Source organism: Camelus dromedarius, chromosome 9 (genome assembly GCF_036321535.1).
Source record: "Camelus dromedarius isolate mCamDro1 chromosome 9, mCamDro1.pat, whole genome shotgun sequence".
Taxonomy (NCBI): Eukaryota; Metazoa; Chordata; class Mammalia; order Artiodactyla; family Camelidae; genus Camelus; species Camelus dromedarius.
In genome coordinates, this window is record NC_087444.1 from 66,048,042 (window position 1) to 66,062,735 (window position 14,694).

Consider the following 14,694-nt stretch of genomic DNA (forward strand, 5'->3'; position numbering starts at 1 on the left):
GCTCGTGCTGGGGCGGGGCTGGGGAGTGGTCCTCTACCCTTCTAGGTTCATCTGGCTGGTCTAACAGTTAAAATAACATGAGGCAGATTAACAGGAGAAAAATAAACAAAAATTGAATAACAGTGTACTTCGTGTTTATACCCCTGGGAGACAGCCAGGGAAAAACTGAGTGAACTCATCAAGAAGGCTGAAGCCCTCACCTTCAACATCATCTTCAGCTAAAGACTGAAGAGGTTGCTGCAGGCAGTGGTCAGTTACAGATGTTGGTTACATGGAATGCCTGGAGTCATGAGAACTTCAGTTAGACAAGGGCTGGAAAGGTGTCACTTTGATTTAGATGTGGGAGTCATCAGTGACTCATTGCGTGGGGATGGAGGAAGGGGAAGACACATCAGAATAGGTGGGGACAGACTGCTGATTGGGAAGCAGGCAAATCTTTCAGGAAGTTTGTCATCGGAAGTAAGACTGTCTGGTTCAAGTGAGAGGGAAGAAACAGGGAGATGTTTACAGAGAGGGAAATTTGAAATCATCACTGAGAAGGAAGAAGATGCAAATTAACTAAATAAAAGTAGTAGGAACACTGGGCAGTGTGTGGTTTTCTTCAGCAGCACATAGATGCCTGGGGGAACTTAAGGGGGAAGAATGATAATCAGTCAGTTGTGTCATTGGGAGTTTTGCCAAGTAAGTACACTGCAAGGACAGAAAAGGGAGTAAAGGATGGAAGTAGGAGTTATTAAAATTTTAGCTCTTGGAAATTCTTGAGAAGGAGAATATTTCCTTTACTCTCTTAGGTTCAGTGATTGGGAGACTGCAAATTAAATTGACTAAAGCCAATTACTGTGAGAAAAAAATTACATATGAATACATGCAAGAGTTCACAAAGAAATGTGATTGGAAGGGGTGGCTAGAATTGGAGGCTTATATACAATTTATTAAGTGACAGGAAAAGGAGAAAGGCATTTTTTGAAAAACAAATGACTTCTTGGTGAGAGGGGAGAGAAAAGGCGCTTATGGTAGAATAAGTGACACTTAGGAAAGATAAATAGTGCCTTAGGAGAATGAATGGGAGACGCGACAGTTTTGTGACAATGTCCGTTTGAGTCTAGTGCTCAGAACTTGTTTCTAATTTCAAGACCGTTTCCAAAAAGTAAGTAAATAAATAGAGAAGATGAAAATCCTGAGGCAGATTCCCTTTCTCCTTGAGGAAATAGCTGTGAATCAGTGTTTAAGGTAGAATATAGAAAGTTTGATGTCACTGTAACGATTGTTGTGATCCATCAGAACGCTGACAGCAGCCACACGAGATCCGAATGCTGTCCATCTAAATCTTCAGGTCTATATACAGTGATTAACAGTGGAAAATTCAAAAAAGCTATCAATCAACACTGCTCAATATCAATGAGAAGTTTGGTGGGTGGTTGGGTGTTGTTTAAACAGCTGGCATCCGGGCTCAGTTTGAGTATGTAATACCACAAAGTGCTGGGTTTTATTCCCAAAATCGGCTTACAAGTTAGTGAGATGCAGAGAAATGTGGCTTAAAATACCACATTATATGTGCATGAGTTTTAATCATGCACATATAATACAAAAATATTTTCCTTTAATAAACATTGTCTATATCTTACTTAAAGAGAAATAACTAAAATGTTACCCAAGCAGCCCAGCAGGTAAATGTTTACTGTTCCTCTGTAACATCGTATAACAGATACTTTCTCTTCAAAACCTCCTCATATTCTTTACATGCGTTCAAAAGCATATCGTCAATTAATCTTGACTCTTTTGAAGATCCTCGAGGAGTTCGGTAGGACTCAGACTGAAGTTTAGGAGTAGCTGGAAAGAAAATGAAAGAATTAGATTCCTTATTTAAAATACTTCATAGGTAACTAAATGTCAGTTACTTTTAAGCTGAGACTTTTCTAAGTTTTAAGAAGAATGAAAAATACCTACATATGATTACAACACAAACCCAAGATTACTACTGTACACTTTGCCCAGGGTTGCACGTTGAATTAACTGCTCTTGTGGCTAAGGATCAGAGCTCCTGGTTTTCTCATTACACATTCATTTACTCAGCAGCCATGTGCTAAAGGCACTGTGAAAAACACTGGAATCCCAAGATGAAGAGGACACAGTCCACCCTGAAAAATCATGTACTGTAAACTGGAAAAATAGATGAACAGGCAATTTTGGCACAGAGACATAAATGCCATGAAAGGTATAAAAGAGGGCACAGGTGGAACACTCAGAAGGGACATCCAGCTTTGTGTCAATACTGTCCACTCTTTGGTGGCCGTGATATGTAAGCAGATACCTGAAGGACGAGGAGAAACTGTGGGAGGGGAGAGGCAACAAGCAGACACACAGAGCAGAGGCAGGAAGGGCGCCCGCGGAGCTGGAAGCAGTCTGACCAGACGCTGGAGCAGAGGGCGGAGCAGGGGAGGAAAGAGACGTGGCTGAACCCTTTGGCAAGAGCCAAAGTGATGTGGGTATTTTTCCTCCAAGCTAAGAAAGTTTTAGTTTTTCCTGAGGGCAAAATGTTAACCAGTGAGAAAGGGAATGACAGGAAATTTAACTGTCATCCACCAGGTGACAGCTACATGAACTGTGATTGCTTGAGTCTGGGGTTGTTGGCCTCTGTCACTATCAGAAACTCGAGAAGCTGATGAGCTCCATGTGTTCTGAGAACAGTAGCCATGTGCAGGTGACAGGCCCACAGGGCCAGCAGGAGGGGAAGGGTACAGCCAGAAATAGAGAACACAGACTTCTTCTTTAAAGCTATGGATCATGATGAAGAAGTGAGCAATAAGTATATTTATCATTATGAATGAAATTGTGCTTTCACAGTTTTCATTAGATACGTGTAAGCAAAAAATTTAACGTAGTATCTGTTTTTCAAACAACAGAAAGTGGTGCCATTTACTGTTTACAGAGCATTTCAGAAATCAATGTCTAAATTCAGGAATGTTGGCAACATACCTTCTTTTACTTCTCTAGCTGTGTTATTTTCCAACTTCTTGTGCATCTGAAATAAGTCAAATATTATTTTTAATGTTTAAGTTAAACAAGAAACACTATCAGAGGAATGACAGCTAGCTTATGATATGTGGCCTTTAAATAATTCTTTTAGAGACTTGACCTAATTTGGGTATTGCTTAAGTAGAAAAATGACCACATGAATAAAATAAAATAAATTCCTACTTACTTTGATTTTACATAATAGAGAACATATATATGTAAGGCTTAGATTCCCCTGATGGAAAGCACAGTAAACACTGCCCTGTCGGAGACACATGATCTCAGAGGGTGATGTCCAATCTTATTAGCACAAAGAGTTTAAACAATTCATGTTCTACACTGAATGCATTACTTTGCACTACTCAGAAAAACTGCCCTTTATAAAAGTTCAGTTTTTGTTTTTAACTTTAATGGACTTTTCCTTAAAATGAGCTTTCCATTCCTGCACTTTTATAAAACTAAAATTTTAAGGTGTGTTCTATGCTAAATATGTTTTTAACACAGAATCGTAGATACATAAAATGAAGAAAGGGGTTTTGTTATAATGTCAAGTGAAAATTCTACTGGCAAACAAATTAAACAAATGGATGTTGCTCTCTGTATATGACTAAGACATTTATGTCAGAAAAGCTGCTTGAAGAAAAGAAAAGGAGAGGCTAGCACCAGTTTTCAAACTTGGTTTCTGATTCACAAATTCCTAGACTTAGAAACAAGGAAAACAATACAGAATTCTTTAACTGTAACTTTGTTTCCATTCTAGAAATTAGGGCCAAATTTATGAAACTTGATTTAATTAGCTATGTATTTAATTATGAAATGTGTGGGGACCCTTCCAACTACAAGTGTCCCCATCTAGTGTGTTCTTTTAAAAATCTTTCTTATAAAAGTCACCTGCTCACTAAACAGGGTCTAAAATAGTCCACCAGACATAATAAACACTGTGGTGATATCAGTAACACGAGAGCTGAGGCCTTTGTAAGTGTTAGGGGCAAAGATAAAATTTTGGGCTACCTTTTACCAATATTTTCAGAGACTGTTTTCCATAACACTGTCTGACAAGAGCATTCTAGAGAGGCCTTATGCAATCAGCAACGTGACAACAGTGCCAGGCAGGTCCTGAGAAGTGAGTAATGCTGAACAGATGAAGGGAGAAGCCTTTATTGAAATAATTTCATATAACACTATGCAAAATGTGGATCACACTTGTACATGAATTGAAAGTAAGATTACTATCTTTTCCTCTGCAAAGCTATATTGTCAGTTTGTAACTATTAAATACATGTATTTTGCTGCAGAGAAAAGAAATGAGAAAGAATTTGTTGATCAAGGAGCTGAAAAATTAAGTATAGAGAAAAGAGTGAATGAAAGAAAAAGAACTGGAGGAATTTAAGTGATTGTCTTACAAAAGATAACACGCTTCCTCACTTGTCCATTCACACAAAATGAAATGAGGGCAGGAGGGAGTCCACAGGGCAGAGAACTGATACCAGAAACAAGGTCATTAAACTCTGCCTCTGCCTTATGAGAAATGAGCTTAACTACTGTGATAGTTTGATTAGAATTAACTCAGAGTGGATGTCCCCTGCCTTGGAAGGCTACTTTTAAAAGAAACGTGATCAGATTCTGCTGAGACGCAGTGCTGTGTCATGTAAAAAGTTACAGTCTTAGGAATATTAATCGTTTTAGCTCTGGTGCACTGGAATAATCCCATTTAGAAAAAGGGTTGCTAAACTGAATGGATAGTTGAGAAATTTAAAAATTACTTAAATAAATCATTAGAAAATGTTTGAAAGTGTCAGGATACACCAAAAGCCCAAAATCAATCAATGTAAAATTTAGGCTTCCTATTTAAAATAGATTTGAAGGACATTTATTAACTATTATGGCCATGCTTCATGTTTGGCACACCAATACTTAAAACTCTTGAACATAAAAAAAATCTTTAAAACAGAGAAATTCTGTCTGTTATAATATTGTCTGGAATTAAGTTTTCAGTTCTTAGAAAAAAATTCTATGTGCAAGAAAATCTAACAGTGATGTATCTGCTCAGGCTAATTGTAACTTTTTGTATTCTATAATAATATAATAAATAACACAATTGAATAAAACTGTAAAATTGCTTCTGACATGTAGGACAGAACATCCCAGAAATAAGCTAGAATGTGAAATCTGAGGGTAAATATTAGCAAAACAGTTATGGGGTCCATCTGCTACCACTACAACGATGTCAAGTGACAAGGCTATACTATATGTAGCAGTAAGAGAGGCAATAAATCCAAGCGTTATGAACTGGAGAAAACTTGCTTCAACAACCAGCACGACTGAAATCACAGACTTAGAGCAAAACTTCCGTCAAGTTAGAAAAAAAAAAAGGCTGAGTAAGCTAGAACTTCACAGTAGGAACAGTCCAAACTGTTAAAACCTTGCAAATAAAGGAGAATGTTAAATTCAATCCCAATGCCATTTTTAACATTTTGCTTTCTGGAATCATAGCTGAAAAGCTGTGGAAGTCTGTTGTTTTGTTAAGCCCCATCCAAAAACCCATCCCTCCCTGTCATTTTAAACACTATGTTCACACCTCTCATAGCATTACTTTATGTTTTCCCAGCAGAAATCATTACATCCCTAGCAATTCCAGAAGGCACCTTCTTTCTGTACGTCTGACTAAGAATTCTGTAAACAGTAACTGTATAATAACTCCTTTGAGGTGCTCCGTAGTGGTGGTGAAGACGTGTCTTTGCATCTGGACAGAGCAGTGCCTTTTCATCTCCCTTGCTACATCTAGCATGATTTGGCCCCATGGCCCCACAGAAGAACTACGTGTACCTTGGAACTACAACACTGAGTTTAAAATAAACGATTTTCCAACTTATCTAGAAGTACTAAAAAATAGACACCTCTCTCTGCCAAGAACATTAAAGGAAAAAACTGTCCTCCGGGGCTTTCTCTTGCACTGCTTTTGCACTCACACTCTTCCACCATCATCCTGTAAATTGACACACTGTCAATTTTTTGGTGACAACTAATGGGAACATTTCAACTTTGCATCATGCTTAGCCACTGACAGAAGTGTTAGCCATGCATTTTGTTTCATGCCACGCAGTCCAGTTTCATGACTCTGAAGCACTTAGACTCAATTTACCCACCACACTGTCTATGAAACCTGAGCTTTTTCTTCTTTTATTATGACATGAAGCCAAGTGAGAAAAAACAGGTTGAGACCTCACTTAACAAGGGCCCATGCTACCTTTCTCTGCATCAAGAAGATCATGAAAACACCATCAATCCATAAACCAATGTGCACGGCTTTAAATGGCTTTTAAAAACAATGATACACAATGGAAACTAGTTGTAATTTAAAGGCTCCCTATCATTGCCACATCGGTATTTCTACAGCTGAGGGCAAGACAGAGACATAAGAGAAATTCATTTTAAAAATTTAAATATGTGTTTACTTGACTGCATATTCAGAAATGTTGTACAATCGGTCAGTAAAACATTTTATAACAATTAAAATAAAAATGCTATAAGTTAAATAGCAATTAAGGATGTACTCTTACAGAAGAAAGTGATAAAAATTTTAAACTTAAAAACGCAGCTTAGTGTTTTCAGTGTTACAAGTTTATTGAATTCATAAAAAAGAATTTATCTTGGATTCCTTTAAATAAAAAACATCCATATGTGGTTAAGTATCTCGAAGCCATTTACTTATACTTCAGGGTAGAAAAACTGGGGTGCGTCAAAACTTGAAAATTACTATGAACCAATGCCAAACCGAAATCAATCAGAAACTAAGCCAAACATTGGAAAGTATATCTCTAGTTATTAGGCAATGATACTTAATTTCTGAAGTAGAATTTAAAATGGAGCTTTTTAAGAAATTTAAAATTTGTCAGTTTAGTTGCATTTATTGAATAAAGTTAATGACAGTTATCTCTTGAAAATGAGAAGTCCAGGGCCTTAAAAAATTATAAAATTTCTGTCTCCTTTCTTTATTAGTACAATTAATTATGGCTTTTACTTAGTGTGTGTAAGTCAAATAAGTAACTCAGAATTTCATGAAATTAAAAACAAGAATTATATCAGAAATCTGATACCCAGGGGAAAAAAGATAGTATAACTAACACTGAACAAGCAATCACTCACGCTAGTTGAAGGTTCTGAAAAAATCCTGAAGTTTGTACTTTGAGTGAGAGTCCATTTGTGCTCTGAGCTATCATGAAATTTTTCAGCAGGCCTTGTAGGAACAGTTTTGAGGACAGAACTCTTGTACTCTTCCGCCATCTGAAGTTTAGTGTTCATCACAACCAGCCTCTCGTTAATCCTGTGAGGATTGCAAAACACAGATTTCATTCATTTCATTTTTTTCCTAAGTGATGTGTATTTTTAAATTTGCTGTAATAGTAAACAGATTATCCCATTAAACTGTGTTTTGGCAACGAAAATACGTCAGCGCAGACCTACTGTAAACAATTACAGTTTAAAACTGTCCTAAAGAAGGACATATGAGCCTGGGGGGGCCCTTAACTAACAAGTACTTCAAAGTGGGGAGAGTCAGAGATGGAGATGCCTCCACAGAGGACCCCCTCTGCCTTCTGCACCGGCTGCATCTAGACATACTTGCCCTCAAGAAACCAGTTTAGAAATAAAAAATAAACCATCCCTCAAAGCCATTATCAAGTGTTTGTTTCACCACCCTTATGTACACATTTCACTCATTACCTGGGAGAAATTAAGCATGCGGCACTGAGGAACAGTTTAGAGCCACCACCTCTGGGGGGCACCAGATGGAAGAGTCGGTGATGGGAATAAACTGTGACAGCGCCAGGGGCAATTTCAAGTGTCCCCCAATTTCCCAAAGCTCACTTTGTTACTTCGCTTTTATCAGCACCTGTTTTCCATAACGAAAAAACTCTCAAGTGCATTTTCACTTTTATGAAAAAAAAAAGCAAAAAGCCAGAATAGCGCTGGGTGTTTGTTTTAGCCCGAGCCATCAGAAGGGCAACACGCACCCCGAGCAGCAAGAGGGGCCCCACCGAGCTCCTTCCCCAGAACCACACTCAGTATCCCGGCATCACGCTGCCTCGGCTTTGGACTGTGTCTGTGAGCTCCTGTGCTTTATGCATATTTATTTTGTGCATCCACCAGCAAGATGTGTCCTAAGGTAACTGCCTCTTTGCTTTACACAGACAACTTTCATAGGAACACTCTACTTTTGGATACCGGGGAGACCTGTAGCTTACAACTTTGTTACTCAGGCACTAGAGGAGGGACCTGCCCTTTCTGTCTTCCACACACCCCCTCGGGCAGGCCACCGTATTCTTTTTAGCCACTTTGTGAACTACTATAATGACCTTCACCCCTTTGTTAGTTTCCCCCTATTCCCCAAGCATGTCTTTACGTAGCGGAGACAAATTTAGAAGGATACAGTACTTCGTCTCAGGGTGCCCACTAGTGGTGATACCAAATATCACTATCAAGAAAGTAAATTCACCAAACACCAGAATGGGGCCCCTTGGGTTTAAATTGTACTCTTCCAAAACACAGTTAACTTTAAACTCATTAACATTTCTATTTATGGGAATTCCAGCTAGAAATTTTGTGATAATATGGCTGTCTAAATTACAAAGTTTGCAAAACCCCCAGTTTAAAGACTAGATCAGGTTAAATATATGCAAATATAAAACATAAAGTCATGTAAAAGCAACAAAAGGCAAGGAGATGCAAACTGCCCTCGACTAACATTTTAAAGGAGAGTTCATTTACGAACATCATTTTCCAAAATTATACTATCTAGTCAGCTTTCACTTGCTACTCACCGCATGAACCTTGCTCAGTAAAAATTATGCCTTAGAAGCAAAATAATGACCTAAACTATTCTCTATAATTCTATGTTTTGACTTACGAGTGTAATTGACTTGCCCATGATGTTCTATCTTCTGGCTCTTCGAGGTACAATTGTCTGTATTTTTCCAGTTCTTTTTTCTCAGCATCTAACTGAAAAGTTTTACTTTTCAGTTCAGATTCCAGATATTTAATTTTATGCTTCATTTGACTTACTGAAGCATTTTTATATTCTCTTAACAAGTTTTCTTCGTATGCTGCTTGTGTCTAAAGCGAATTAAAAGGATACAATTTTAAAAATAATTATAGCCTGAGTAATTACAGTGTATTTGTTCTCTTTAGTTTTGAGTCAATGATTCAGACAGCAATTTTAAATGTAAAAAAGCTGAACTTTAAAGTACTTATCATCGATGTCAAGTGAATTAAATCTGAATTATGAAATTAAATTTGAATCACTCTTATATCAGTACTCATGTAATGTGATAGTTCAAAGAATAGTAGGATCAACTAGAAATTTTAAAAATTGAACAATAAAACCTAAGAGTAATCAAAGAGTGTGGTACAATATTTAAATCACAATATTTTCTTTTCCTCCTAGGAGTCTTCATTTACACCAATTGGCCATAAAAATGATTCTCTAGTGAGAATTGTTCTGAAAGATCAATTTAATGATAGTAATGATGGAAATTGAATTATTTAAAGGGAGTAACAAATGCGGCCTTCATTCCAGAAATCTACAGAACAAACTGCTATATAGGAAGTAGAGGAAACATAAAATGTATACATCCAAACTGTAATTCACAGCAAAGTGAATTAGAGCACATTGGAGATCAATGCTTCACCTGTAAAAACCGGCTGAGTTCTTTCAACATTCCTGCCACATCCTGTTTTGCTCGCTCTTCAGCCTCCCTCTTGCACTGCACGACTTGACTGAGTTCTGTCAATTTTTCGGCTACATCACGTCTTGCTCGCTCTTCAATCTCCTGTTTGTACTGCTCCACTTGACTGCGTTCCACTGTGTTCACTTCTAGGTGATGTTTGAGGTTTACTACTTCTTCTTCCAACTTCTTTTTCTCCTCCTCTAATGTTTCACATTTCTTTTGCATCCTTTTCATAGATAATAACTCTTTTAGAAGGAGCTGAGTTTCTGCACTCAGATGGAGAAGTGCTGAAGTTGTCGATTGCAGTTTTGCTGTAAGATCAGCATTCTGCATGAAGAAGATAAAATTGTTTGGGAATGCGGTTAGTAGACTGAGAACATCCTAACTCTAACCCAGCATCAAACGTTTAAATAAATTCAGTTACAATAAAATGGTATCTACTTTGTGGAAGGGAGAAATTCATATTACTCAGAAAATCAAGAAAAAAGTTCAAACCACCAAGAGTCACAAAAATATACTGTTTACTGTCATTCATCTTTGTTATACATTTGTACTTGATTTTACACTCTTATTGTTCTGTAATTGTTTCATGTCTTTCCTACATAAAATGGCTATAAGGCACCTCTTAGTAGAAAGTCTCTTACCCCTTCCTCCCCGAAGTCTTAACTCTCCATGATTTTTAAAGCTTTAGGGAGATCATATTGAGTTCCTCAGGACTGTATTAATAAATCCCTCCCAAAACAACACTTTGGAAATAAGACTGCAATTAATACATCTTACAACTATGGATTCTAATGCCATAAGCCTTTCTCTGAACTACAAATATATTATGCTAGTTTGAATTGCATTCCAAGGAGCAATGAATGACTTGCAGAGTTAAGGAGAAATCCATCTCCTAGTGCAGTGGTTTAGTAAGATGACCCATACATTTTTCTAAACAAACAAACAAACAAAAAAGCCTTAATTCTTGGAATCCCTTGTTACTCTCCATAAAACAAGAGAACATACTCAACAAAAACAAAACAAATCTTGCTGGGATTTCAGTGACACTGACTTGGGAAGAACTACTTTGCTTCAGATAGGAGGGTTATTTGGCAAGAAAAGGCAGGCGGAGGTGGTGGTTGTAAAACATCTATACAAATTCCTTGACACTTCCCCTGTGAAATTCCCTCCCCTGAAATATGTACTGACCTCGGCACCTGGTTTCTAGTGGACAGAATGTGGGAGCACTGCTGTGTGATTTCTAAGGCTAAATAGCTTCTGACTGTCACTCTGTAGGGATGCTCACCCTTAGAACCCAGCCACCACATTGTGAATCCCTGGTCACCTTGTGAGTCTTTGTACACGCAGCTGTCCCAGCCTATGGCCCCAGCCAATTTCCTTAATCAAAGCCAGCTCCAACTTCCAGACATGTGCATGAACAAGACTTTAGATTATTTTAGTGCCCACTTGATTCCCAGTGCAGAAGAAATAAGCTGGCTCCACTGAGCATTCTCTAAACACAGGTTTGTGAACCAACCAAATGCTGTTTTGAGTCACTGGGTTTTGAGGTGGTTTATTATATAACTTATTAGCAATAAATAACTGGCACAGATATTGATATTAAAAATGGGGTGCAGCCATAAAAAAACCAAAAATGTGGGGATGCCTTTGAACATGGAGGTAGGTGGAACCTGACCAGATGTAGAGAAGAGTAAGAATGAAAAGCCAAAGTGCCCATGAGACTGTTAGTGGAAGCCTGGGGGCCTTTGAAGGGCTGAGAACGAAGGCTTCTAGGCCAGGGAAGAAAATGACACTGAAAGCGGAGGAAATGGGACACTTGCTACCAAAGAATTGAAAGTAAAATTGATGAGAGAGATAAGCTAAAACAAACAAACAAAAAGATTATTAAATACAAAGGAACCAGGACTCACTGGGTTCAAATATCTGTATCCCATTTAAAGCACTGTCACATGCCCAATGGACACATAATGGGTAAACAGAGAAATGGCTTCTAGGGTAAGATCAAATCTAGGGTGCTGCCAGGAAAACACAGTCTAAGGATGAAGCCAAGACTTTGTTAAGACCTTGGAAAGATTTAAGGTGCTGCCTGAAATTCCTTTAAAGATCTTAACAGCACAAGAATTTTAAAGGCATGGTCCCCCAACAGCTCCACAAGGAGAACAAGATGGAGAGCTTATCTCAAGAAGACTTGTGAGGGTAGCTTTTCCAATGGCATGAACCCCGATAAAATTCACAGGAAACTGAAAGTTTTAAAGAGAACTGTGCTAGCAAAAACACTGCCTGCTTGCTTGGACTGAAGGAGACCAACACAGTGCAAAATGAGAAGAGGTCTTTGGGTTTTTCTTAGAAGGTCTACAAGGAGGAAGCTGGCTTGAGAGAACTACTCAGCTGTAAACACAGGTCATTGCTCAGGAAAGGGAAAGAACCAAGAGCTCAGAGAGGGCAGCGAAGGAGAATTCCTCCCAGGGTTAGGACTAAGTCCTAAGCAAAGAGCTGGCAGCAAGCATCAGGCTGCATTTCAGAAATTGTATGTACCAGTGTGCCTCCCATCTTCCAACTGTGAGTGAGGGAGTTTGTGTGGTGGTAAATATCCAGCCTCCTTATCCTCAAGCCTCAGCACTGAGAGGAGTGTACCCAAGGGGCTGTACTCTAGAAACCACACCCAGGAACCTCAGCCCCACCTGGACCTGATGAAGATGGTAAAGTAAGACCCTGGACTGGAGCCTGAGCCTGACACCCCAGAGAGCAAGACCTGCTGGGGAACTGAGTAGGGATAAGGGTGTTTCTCATATGGAAGCAGTAAGAAAGCATTGTGGCTAGTGAGTAGATTATGCTGGCTTTTGAATGTCTCCATAAATTTTCAAAATTAATTCCATAAAAAAGGTGGAATATGGGCCAACCTTAAGTGACTTGCTCCTGATGAAGAGAATACAGTGAAGGTGGCACTGGGTGAACGGCAGGGCTAGGTTTGAAAAGGCATTTCAGCTTCTGCCTCACTCTTAACCCTGGAACCCAGTCTTATGTTGTGGGCAAGCTCAGGCCACAGAGACAGCTTAGGTGTTCCAGGGGAGGGGGCCCAACTGCCTGCCCCATCAGAGCTGCAGCCAACTGCCAACATCAACTGCCAGACATCAGTGGATGAAGCTTCAAGTGATTCCAGCCCCCAACCTTCCAGCTGCCCCACCTGAAGCTGAGAGGAAGAGAGGCCAGCTGTCTTGGCCACACTTTTCCTAAATGCAGATTGTGAAGAAAATAAATTCTTGTTTAAGCCACTGAACATTGGGGGGTTTGTTAGGCAGTAACAGATAAACAGAAAAGTGGATGCAAAAAGATAATAAGAAATGTAACTTGAATATAGTAGAAATTGGTCTTCTACAAACTGTAATGTAATAAACGTTGAGATGAACTTAATGACAAAGTGCTGATTAGAAGAAACAGATAACTTAAAGAAAGACCTAAGAACTAGAGAGAAGGAAGATTTTTTAGATTTCCCTTCAATTACAATTTCTTATAAATAGGCATGTATGCCTTTTGACAGTTTCCCCTCAACATTGAGGATAAGGAAGACTGGTAGGCAAGGAGACATATGATTTGAAGACTAATAATTGGAAAACAACTAGAAACAGTCAGTTTACTGAAATCAGCCTTTTTACCTCATTTCAATTAACTGAAACTCTAAGAGACAGGCAGCTTTGAGAACTTACTAATCTGGCACTCACTCTTCATTTTCTTTTCCTCAGAGAGAAAATAAAATATTATGGAACCATTTTTAATCTTCTCAGTAGTAAAACAAATGTAGTGTCCTTTGGCAGTATTTAAATTAAATAAAATTTTTCCTTTCCCATACTTAAAGCTTGTTTGTAAGGGAAGGTAAGACTGTCTCACCTTTATGTTGTAGCACAATGTTTCTCCATATCACACAGGTTGGCTTTGAACTTTTGAAATTCAAATTACTAATCTGTTATCTGTTTCTGTTAAACTGATTGAATATTATCTGATTTTTAACAGTTGTACTCTTGAAAATTTTTCCTTGGATGGGGTGAAATATTTATTTCATCAATTATACATTAAGCTATAGAATACATCTAGGCATCTCTCTTTTTAAGTGAAAGGAGGTAGACACAGGGAGCTGAGAATGCAGGATCTACATGAAGAGCAGCATTGGCACAAGCATTACACACAAGAACGAAGTCAAAAGAGAATTTCACTGTGAACCACAAGATGATGGGTTAGAGAGGCTTCCAAAGAGGAAGGTTGAATTCATCTTTTCCAGGCTTAACCTTTTGCTTCTAGATAGTGAAACCTATTAATAAGTCTATGAATTATAATGAGTGCCACATATTGAAGTACATTGCTGGCTGAGTCAGCAGATCCCATGACCATGATTTGATGGAAACTGGAGTGAAGTGGGAGGTACTGGGTGAGAAAATAAAGGTCTGAATGGGGTGTGGGGGAGAAGGAATGGACTTTATCTTTGCAAGCCTACTTTCTGTCATGTCACAGAGTCAGCAAGGAATAAGCTGGCCACAGGCTCCTTCAGGAAGCAGCAGATTTCCACAGAAGTAGAGTTACAGACAATCCTCTACACCAACTTTCTATTTTTATGTAAAACAACTGATAATGTGCAAGATGACTCGTAAAGTGTTCTCATAACATCTGACTTGATACTGGCATAGGACAGACATAGATCAATGCATCACCACTGAGAATCTAAAAGAAACCTTCACATTTATGGTCAATTGATTTTCGATACGAGTGTCAAATAACTGAATGAGACAATAATAGTCTTTTTAACAAATGGTATGGGACAACTGGATATCCACATGCAAAAGAACAAAATTCGATCGCTACCTCATACTATATATAAGAATTAACTCGAAAGAGCTTAAACTACAAAATTCTTAGAAGAAAACACAGGTGTGTGTCTTCATGCCTGGACCAGGCACTTGTT

At 38.5% G+C, this 14,694-nt stretch overlaps 1 protein-coding gene across 1 annotated transcript in view; it reads right to left on the reverse strand.

Moving 5' to 3' along the window:
- LOC105104358 (ankyrin repeat domain-containing protein 26-like) overlaps positions 1-14,694 on the reverse strand; it is a 44,367-nt gene that overhangs the window by 13,825 nt on the left and 15,848 nt on the right. The window contains exons 10-14 of the mRNA XM_064489582.1: positions 9,702-10,067; positions 8,921-9,126; positions 7,162-7,339; positions 2,977-3,022; positions 1,652-1,830 (exon numbers count right to left, since the gene is read on the reverse strand). Of these exons, the coding sequence (XP_064345652.1) occupies positions 1,676-1,830; positions 2,977-3,022; positions 7,162-7,339; positions 8,921-9,126; positions 9,702-10,067 (951 nt within the window). The 3' untranslated portion in view covers positions 1,652-1,675. The remainder of the gene's footprint in view (positions 1-1,651; positions 1,831-2,976; positions 3,023-7,161; positions 7,340-8,920; positions 9,127-9,701; positions 10,068-14,694) is intronic.